Genomic DNA, 9,630 nt, shown 5'->3' on the forward strand with positions numbered 1-9,630 from the left:
ACAGAAAAGTAGTGAATGAATACATTAATGACCTACAAAGAAAACTCTCCCTCAACCTAGTGCCCGTGCCGTCTTCTATTACTCCAACGGAGAAATCCTGACCAATGAGAAGCTCTCTGAGCGTTGCTAGGATACGCTGCCTGCTGCGCGACATTTAAATACCGTCCGTTACAAACGGAACTTTCTCGACTCTGACTGGTTCAGGTCTTTGTGTTTTTGCTCTTAAAACAGCAACTTACAAATAAGTATGTGGTAGTCAGTCTTTAACATAAACCGAATGAGAACGCCATTTTCCTGGTATTCTGTGGTCAAGGACGTCCTGTAATTAGTTGGCTTCCTTCATTTTCTTTTCCTTTCCTTTTTATTACCTCTGAAACTGTGATGGTGTTGGCTGCAGAAATAAGTCATGCGATAAAAAAGGCAAAAAAAATAAAAGTTAACCACAGGGCAAGGTTTTAAATCCTGTTAATTACTTAATTTCTGCATTATCTTTAAAATATGAGCAATAAGTTTGGGTTGACCTTTGCCCCTTGATAACTTTTTGTTTATTTATTTCATGAAGATAGCGCCCTAGTTTTTGTATTTGGGTTAACCATGGTTTGTGGTTTAAGTCTATGTCAAACCCTGACACTGTAATTTATAGCTTTATAACATTATAACTGTGTTATCACCGTCCTTTTGGCTGCAATATTATAAACTAATTCTGCACCAGCTGTGAACTTTAAGGGGTTTATAGTCGTTGTTTCACACCAGTAACAGCTCTTTCTGCTTGGGTTTTTAGCCTCTCTTTAGTAAATATGGCAGAGAAGAAGACGCTTACAGAGGAGGACATGAGGATCGTTACTCAGCAGGTGGAGGGACTGAGGTAAAATAGGAGCCAAGACCAGTTTAAAATGGACCGGAAAGGTGCTAAATTTTCATCCTTCTCAACACTAGGTCATTATTAGTGCTAGAGGGCTCTAAGTCACCTGCAACAATGCTTTTCCTCTTCTGACAGCTCTTTAAAAACACTCTATTCTGTTTTCCACAGCTGTAGTACGCACTAGTGTCATGATTAGTTTAACAAGCATGCAAAACACACACCCATTAGCCATAACATTAAAACCACCTCCTTGTTTCTACACTCATTCGCTCATCTCCTGTGACCACACAGAGGCACTGCATACTTTGTAGGCGGCATTTCATCCCCAACACAGAGCTGGTGGTATTTGGGTGGTGTATCAATGAGCACTGAAGGGACACCACTCAAATCATATCAGCCCTCTTTTGTCCCCGTGTTATTCAGTTCAGGGTCACGGTGGGTCCGGAGCCTACACGGAATATCTGGGCGCAAGGCAGGAACACACACTGAAGGGGGCGCCAGTCCTTCACAGGGCGACACACACTCACACGCATTCACTCACACGCTTTTAAGTCGCCAATCCACCTTCCAACGTGTGTTTTTGAACCATGGGGTGATACCGGAGCTTCATTGTCTGTAATCGCTTGTCCAGTTCAGGGACGTCTTGTATGTCATTTTCATTCATTCATTCATTCATTCATTCATTCATTCATTGTCTGTAAGTGCAGTTCAGGGTTGTGGTGGGATCCAGAGCCTACCTGGATTCACTGGGTGCAAGGTGGGAACACACCCTGGAGGGGGCGCCAGTGCTTAACAGGGCGACACATTCCTTGTAAGTCTTGTAATATTTAATTATGCAATAAATAGTAAACCACTTAACACATTTAAGCGATTGCGGGAGTGAAATAGCTATTATCTGGGGCCACAGAAGCCAGATGTTCTCCAGGTATGACCGCCAAAGACAGCATTTTCAGAAACAGTGTGTTCTGAAACGATCTGTTCTCTTTGGATCGTCCCAAATTCCCCTCGGTGGCTGAGAAAAGTGTAGAGCAGCCGTAAACTTAGACAGTCTGGACCTGTAAGATTTAAGGCAATGACTTAAGAACACACTACTGAAACAAAATCAATGTTATACTAATATACATTGTAGTGAATTAAATATATATATAATATATAAATGTCTCAGTTCTATTCCACTTTTATCCAATGCTACACTTCATAGTTACAGCCTATTTATACAATTCAAGCCTCAAAACATCATCACAGTTTGCTTCTCTGTTCTACAGGTGTATCACCGCAGGGCTTCGGGCTGAGAACGAGATGTTCGAGCGCTTTATGTGTCTGAACTCTAAGGTTGTGGCTAAGTCTCTGTGCAGTTTTAAAGAAGGAGATGGGAGTGAATATGTCTTACGTCTTCCTACAATCTGTTGATTTTTAGTAAATCGACATAGATCTGATTGAGAAAATTTTGTTTCAATTGCCTGGATTCTCTGATCATCTCAGAGCAGCCTCAGAGGTGTCGGGGCAGAAGAAACCAAATTCTGGGATGGGTTTTCACTTTCCAGTCCTGAATTGGCCACCTCTGAGCTTTGATGAGCCATTCTTCTGAATTCATGTTAAACCATAGTCAATGTTGTAGAGATTCACAGAACACAGCTATTACTCTTCCCTTTGGCTTCTGTTTGTGGGACTGTCGTGGTATTGACTCTGTGGCTCTTGACATAATCCACCTTCAGAAGAGAGAGTTTATAGCATGCAATAAGTGTGATTTTGAATGTGATTTTTTTTTTAATTCTCTTTCTCAATTATTTTACTGGCACAAGCGAAGAAGAAGTAAAAATAGATTTCCAGTGGTTTCACTGACTTCACACTTACACACAGTGTGTTCTCCCTGTGTCTGTGTGGGTTTCCTCCGGGTGACTGTCTGTGAGGAGTGTGGTGTGTTCTCCCAGACAGTCACCCGGAGGAAGCCCACACAGACACAGGGAAAACACACCACACTCCTCACAGACAGTCACCCAGAGGAAACCCACGCAGACACAGAGAGAACACACCACACTCCTCACAGACAGTCACCCGGAGAAAACCCACGCAAACACAGAGAGAACACACCACACTCCTCACTGACAGTCACCCAGAGGAAACCCACACAGACACAGGGAGAACACACCACACTCTTCACAGACAGTCATCCGGAGCGGGACTCAAACCCACAACCTCCAGGCCCCTGGAGCTGTGACAGAGACACTACCTCCTGCGCCACCATGCCACCTTCAGTGAATACACAGGAAATAATTTCTTTGTCCATTTGTCCTCAAATAAAGTGATTGCATGTTAATGTTTACACGTTTATAATCTGTAATTCATGTCATATGTCGGTTCCCTTTTGTCATAAGGGCCACTGTTGGAGTTCTAAAGGGCAGGGTCCGCCTCGGTGCATCACGCTGGAGGATAAGGTTTACATTGGTGAAACGGTGGTGGAGGCGATGCAGAATGATCTAGAGATGCTCAGAAAGGCTTCAAGGAATGCAGTGAATAATTACAAGGTTATATTACCCTTTAATTCAGTTTACGCAGATGGGTATTTCTCTGTAAAGATGATTTATATTCCATTGTGTTATCATATGGACAGGGTGCAGTGTTCACAGGCCCATAAAGGAATAAGATTAACCCTTTAAAACACAGCCCGTTAAATACTGGATAAGTACAGAGTAAAGTAAAGGGTAAGATAGTATAAATATATGATTATTACTCGGTATACCTTACAAACACTTTACAAAAAAGGCACGTAACTATGTTCCGAATCCATTGTACTTCTGAGCATAATTATAGATTACAAAATGTAATTAAAACTATGACAGTTCATTCAAGTGACTGTTACTGTCATTCTTTATAAATAAGGGATAGCTACTATTTTGAATCCACTGTGTTTCTGAATGTAATTATAGATCCTTTAACATTATTTACAGGGCACCCACAGAGAAGGACATGGTCAGCTACTTTCATTACAGACACTAGCAGAGTTTCATGGCGCTTTACTTACGCAGTACTTATTTTATCTTACGGCTCACTTCACACGTACTTACTCTGTACTTACCCAGTAATTAGCGGGCTGTAATTTAAAGTGTTACCTTAATAAGCATGGTGTAACCAGATCTATTCCTTCTAGGCCACTGTAGAGGCAGCTGAAATCAGCCTGGCTGAGATAAGGGAGGCCAAATTCAGGTTTGACTGTGAGATTGCTAAACCTCTGCAGGAGAATCAGGGAGCGGGTATATCCTCAGAGATCATCACCTGTCACATGGAGAACCGAATTAAATCCAAGGTGAGATGGAAGACATGGGTTGACTCCAGCCGTTCTCCGTCTTAGATGGTTGTGTGAATGAAATATAATTCGACTATGGAAAGAACATCAGTGAAAAAGCTTGATTGACACCTCGATCATGTTTATTTAGGACCTTCATCAGCAGTTCAAGACAAGCCTGCATTTAAAATGCTTGGTGGTTTAATGACTGGCCAGTGGTGTGGCAAACACTGTGCACTGGATGGCGCTAATTATCCGTCAGTAGAATCTGCTCCATGTCATTTTCTAGAGTCCTTTTGAGTCCCTTTACAAGGATGCTCACAATTTTAATCAGCTCAAGTTACAAACGGGTTTCTGTGGTAATTAAAACAGTGAATGAAGTTACACTTCAGCCGTGATGGATGAATTCAAAATGGTGTATTCGGGGCTGGCAGTAAGACAATGTTACATTATTACTGTGATAAATTATGTCACAATACACTTTTACAGAGTGGATATATTAAGCACTGAAAGAACACCACTGGCTGGTTTAAAAATATACATAAAATACAATAAGAGAGCAGACACAGCCTTGTTTACTTTGATTCAGATTGAATAGGTACCAATTTGGTTGAAGTCACACTTTTGTTAGTGCCAGTCCATCAAAGCATACAGCTAATGGAAGCTAAATATTTTGATGCATCTTGTGTATCCAAAAGTTGAGAAAGTTTAGCTTAATAACTTAAAATAACACTAGGTGACATGTATTCCCGCTCCGGGTGACTGTCTGTGAGGAGTGTGGTGTGTTCTCCCTGTGTCTACGTGGGTTTCCTCCGGGTGACTCTGTGAGGAGTGTGGTGTGTTCTCCCTGTGTCTGCGTGGGTTTCCTCTGGGTGCTCCGGTTTCCTCCCACTGTCCAAAAACACACATTGGTAGGTGGATTGGTGACTCAAAAGTGTCCGTAGGTGTGAGTGTATGAGTGAGTGTGTGTTTGTGTTGCCCTGTGAAGGACTGGCGTCTCCTCCAGGGTGTATTCCCACCTTGCGCCCAATGATTCCAGGTAGGCTCTGGACCCACCGCGACCCTAAACTGGATAAGCGGTTACAGATAATGGATGGATGTTTCTGGGCTTCCCCTACAGTTGTAGAGTGTAATTAACTTTTACAGCATTGTCCTGGAAGGTGAGGGGGAGGTGGTTTCCTGCCCACCTACAAAAGTAACATAGAGCAGTTTCTGCAGGGCTGAGCCTGGATTACCAACAAGAGAGGTTCTCTTCTCCCTATTATTGGACAGTGAAGCATCACAATGATTTTGAGGCTATAATTTGAAGATAAAACTTGTACCTAGTGTTGCTTTAATTTTAAATTGCTGAGGTCAAACTGTTGCTCCTCACTGTACAGGGCGCCCTGATTGAGAAGCTGCATCTGCAGAATGCGGCCTTGCGTGCGAAAGAGCGTAAGCTGCAGCAGAAGGAGAAGGAGGAGGAGGATCTCAGTGAGGCAGTCTTCCTGGAAGCTATGGTACACAAGCGTCAATTCTTGGACTGCCTTAAGGTACGCAACCAGGAATTGCGTCAACTCATGCGGGTGGAAAGAAAAACAATGGCAACCCTCGACTGTTATAAGGTACACATCACCGTCTAGACCACGGTATGGCAGCTCGGTTATTTGTATCGATTTTTTTTAAAGAATTGTTTGATAAATACAATCGAATTTACAGTTTCTCTCCTTAAATGTAGTCTGTCATTTTCTGTAACTGCTTCATTCTGTTCATGGCTGTGGTTGGTGCAGAGTTTGGACTGAGGGAGGAAACCCATGCAGACACAGGAAGAACAATCCAGAGACTAGAGGATGGGACTGAAAAGCTGTGACAGTGACGCTAACTGCTGCGCCACTGTGCTGTCATCTGTAAATCTTCACACACTTGAAATATTGATGGTTAGGGCGTTTAGCTTTAACAAAATCCAGTGTTTGTGAGAACACTCAGTAGGATGTGGTGTGTGTGATGACTAAGCTAATTAGCTAGCATGATACCAGCTGGTGTACAGAGGTTTCTGTTATTTGTTAGCTACATTAACTTTACTTTTCCAGCACAAAATCAAAATGGTAGACATCAGACACCAAACTGTAAATTAAAACACGTGGCTTGTTAATTTAATAAGTAATATGACATTTACCTGCGGAATGGGGAATATAATAGGAAAATTGTTTCCTTAAATTAGCATTAGCGTGAGCCAACTTGCTTTGTGCTGCCTGGTCAAGACAAGGTGGATTAATGAAAAAGTTGAATCAAGTTTTGTTAGACCAGGGGAAATGATCTGATGAGTAAGCGTTAAGGAAATGTAAAGAAATTAAAAGGAAAGAAAAAAGATTGATACTTGTGTGATACTTTGCGGTGGCATGGTGGCGCAACAGGAAGTGACGCTCTCACACAGCTCCAGGGTTTCCTCCCACAGTCGAAAAACACCCGCTGGTAGGTGGATTGGGGACTCAAAAGTAGATGTGAATGTGTCTGTGTGTGTCGCCCTGTGAAGGCCTTGCACCCAGTGATTCCAGGTCGGCTTCGGACACACCACGACTCTGAACGATAAACGGTACACACAATGAATGACTGTTTGATACAGCACTACGTTTCTTTGTTGTAGAAGGAGCTTCAGGTTCAGACTCTTGAGTCCAGCAAAGTGAACACTGAGTGCGCTTCACATAAGATGATGTTGGTGAAGATGGAGGAGGATATTCAGCAGGCAGAGAAGGTCAGTAAACTTTACTTATTCATCACTTTATACACTCATTCATCCAATAAGTCAGTCATTCATCAAAGCAGCACACAAAAAAGTGCAATTGTGCATAAGCTTGGCTAACACAAGCGCCTCCCAACACACAAACTCCAATGGGCAATAAAAGTCAGGAAATATTTGTTCTACCCCTCACCGGCGCAAGTCCAGTCACAGCACTGGACCCACTTTAATGTGACATTTCCCCTGGGTGACTGTCTGTGAGGAGTGTGGTGTGTTCTCCCTGTGTCTGCGTGGGTTTCCTCCGGGTGACTGACTGTGAGGAGTGTGGTGTGTTCTCTCTGTGTCTGCGTGGGTTTCCTCCGGGTGACTGTCTGTGAGGAGTGTGGTGTGTTCTCTCTGTGTCTGCGTGGGTTTCCTCCAGGTGACCGTCTGTGAGGAGTTTGGTGTGTTCTCTCTGTGTCTGCATGCGTTTCCTCCGGGTGACTGTCTGCGAGGAGTGTGATGTGTTCTCCCTGTGTCTGCGTGGGTTTCCTCCAGGTGACTAACTGTGAGGAGTGTGGTGTGTTCTCCCTGTGTCTGCATGGGTTTCCTCCGGGTGACTGTCTGTGAGGATTGTGGTGTGTTCTCCCTGTGTCTGCATGGGTTTCCTCCGGGTGACCATCTGAGAGGATTGTGGTGTGTTCTCCGTGTCTGCGTGCGTTTTCTCCGGGTGACTGACTGTGAGGAGTGTGGTGTGTTCTCCCTGTGTCTGCGTGGGTTTCCTCCAGGTGACCGTCTGTGAGGAGTGTGGTGTGTTCTCCCTGTGTCTGCATGGGTTTCCTCCGGGTGACCGTCTGTGAGGAGTGTGGTGTGTTCTCCCTGTGTCTGCGTGGGTTTCCTCCGGGTGACCGTCTGTGAGGAGTTTGGTGTGTTGTCTCTGTGTCTGCGTGGGTTTCTTCCGGGTGACTGTCTGTGAGGAGTGTGGTGTGTTCTCTCTGTGTCTGTGTGGGTTTCCTCCGGGTTCTCTGGTTTCCTCCCACAGTCCAAAAACACTTGTTGGTAGGTGGATTGGCGACTCAAAAGTGTCCGTAGGTGTGAGTGTGTGTGTTGCCCTGTGAAGGACCGGCGCCCCTCCAGGGTGTATTCCCGCCTTGCGCCCAATGATTTCAGGTAGGCTCTGGACCCACCGTGACCCTGAACTGGATAAGGGCTACAGACAATGAATGAATGTATTGTGCCAGAAATAATTGCGATAAACATTGTCATTTTAAGACCATTTTACACAACTGATATAAAGATAATATTACAGCATAATAAGGCAGTTACACATTTTAAAGAGAAATAAAGCCTTAGCAAAAATAAAGCCATATATATAAAATCTCATGGTCATGCCTTTTTTAAAACAACCATGTCACTTTACTGGCTCCTAATAATCTGAATTAAATCTTAGAGAGAAACTATTAACACCTACTAACAGTGAGATTCGGCCAAAACCAGGTCTGTTGTCTAAAGAATCAAGGTCAGTTCAGTCTAAGAACATTGTTCTCCAGTTGTGCTCTAACTACATCTCCTCTGTAAAGGAGCGAGCAAAAGCCCAGGCCGAAAACCTGCAGTTAAGGAGGCAGCTCGCAGAGGGCCGCGCGCCCCAGGTTATGGACTACGTCAATGTTACGACCAGGAAGGAGGAGGTAGTGGAGCAAGTCGAGGCCTGGGAGCACAAGGTGCACCTGAAGGAGGTGAGCACAGCTTTAAAAATATATGTTTCAGGATTCAGACAAATGTCTCCGATGAACAGATTTAACACATCTTTATCTTTCTTAACATATCTTTAGTGTATTCAGTGAATCAGGAAAAATGACTTGTATTTGTTACTGCGTCTCTGCAGCTGGAATTAAAAAACAGAGCAGCCTGTGGCACACCCTGCTGAAGCACGGAAGAAATATCTTTTTTTATTAATTAGAAGGGTTTTTATGTTTTAATGTTTTTTTTCCAGTTGTGTTTTTGTAGTAACACAAAATGTACTACATTTTAGAATCTAAACTGAATAAAAGAGGTAAATACAAATGGATCAATCAGTAATAATAAACACAATATTTCAAGTTAGTGAAAATTACCAGTTTGAGACATTTTATTGATGGGTAGAAAACCTCGGTAACCTTCACTTATCTTCTGTAAGCGCTGTAAAGGCAGGGACAATCCACTCAAAATTGTGGGTCCTTATTAAAGATGCTTATGTCCTTCTCAGGATATTTTTTTTAATACCAAATAAAGTTCATTCAAGCATTCATTATCTGTAACCCTTATCCAGTTCAGGGTCACGGTGGGTCCAGAGCCTACCTGGAATCATTGGGCGCAAGGCAAGAATACACCCTGGAGGGAGCGCCAGTCCTTCACAGGGCAACACACACACACACCTACAGACACTTTTGAGTCGCCAATCCACCTACCAACGTGTTTTTGGACTGTGGGAGGAAACCGGAGCACCCGGAGGAAACCCACGCAGACACAGGGAGAAAACACCACACTCCTCGCAGTCACCCGGAGGAAACCCACGCGGACACAGGGAGAACACACCACACTCCTCGCAGTCACCCGGAGGAAACCCACGCGGACACAGGGAGAACACACCACACTCCTCGCAGTCACCCGGAGGAAACCCACGTGGACACAGGGAGAACACACCATACTCCTCACAGACAGTCACCCGGAGGAAACCCACACAGACACAGGGAGAACACACCACACTCCTCGCAGTCACCCGGAGGAAACCCACGCGGACACAAGGAGAAC

The 9,630-nt window shown here is 44.1% G+C and overlaps 1 protein-coding gene across 3 annotated transcripts; it reads left to right on the forward strand.

The window, feature by feature from the left end:
• Nucleotides 1–185: 185 nt before the first annotated feature.
• Nucleotides 186–8,991, forward strand: cfap263 (cilia and flagella associated protein 263). 3 transcript variants are annotated; one of them, XM_066648685.1, is made up of 9 exons: nucleotides 186–321; nucleotides 782–865; nucleotides 2,128–2,194; nucleotides 3,238–3,387; nucleotides 4,011–4,166; nucleotides 5,525–5,749; nucleotides 6,769–6,876; nucleotides 8,421–8,576; nucleotides 8,673–8,991. In XM_066648685.1, the coding sequence occupies exons 1-9, from the start codon at nucleotides 278–280 to the stop codon at nucleotides 8,682–8,684; spliced, it is 1,002 nt and encodes a 333-aa protein (XP_066504782.1). In that variant the 5' UTR covers nucleotides 186–277; the 3' UTR covers nucleotides 8,685–8,991. The 3 variants fall into 3 exon arrangements, with proteins under 3 accessions (XP_066504782.1, XP_066504781.1, XP_066504783.1); XM_066648684.1 differs by having other exon boundaries at nucleotides 8,726–8,984; XM_066648686.1 differs by having other exon boundaries at nucleotides 209–245; nucleotides 8,726–8,983.
• Nucleotides 8,992–9,630: the final 639 nt, after the last annotated feature.

The sequence above is a fragment of the Hoplias malabaricus genome, chromosome 17, assembly GCF_029633855.1.
Source record: "Hoplias malabaricus isolate fHopMal1 chromosome 17, fHopMal1.hap1, whole genome shotgun sequence".
Classification (NCBI taxonomy): domain Eukaryota; kingdom Metazoa; phylum Chordata; class Actinopteri; order Characiformes; family Erythrinidae; genus Hoplias; species Hoplias malabaricus.

What these genes read in the sequence shown, in the direction of transcription:
- cfap263 (XM_066648684.1), top strand. Translation starts at nt 278, where the DNA reads ATGAGAACGCCATTTTCCTGGTATTCTGTGGTCAAGGACGTCCT. An exon ending in CAACCCTCGACTGTTATAAG is followed by an intron (nt 5,750 to 6,768) that starts GTACACATCACC and finishes TCTTTGTTGTAG; the next exon opens with AAGGAGCTTCAGGTTCAGAC. An exon ending in ACAAGGTGCACCTGAAGGAG is followed by an intron (nt 8,577 to 8,725) that starts GTGAGCACAGCT and finishes GCGTCTCTGCAG; the next exon opens with CTGGAATTAAAAAACAGAGC.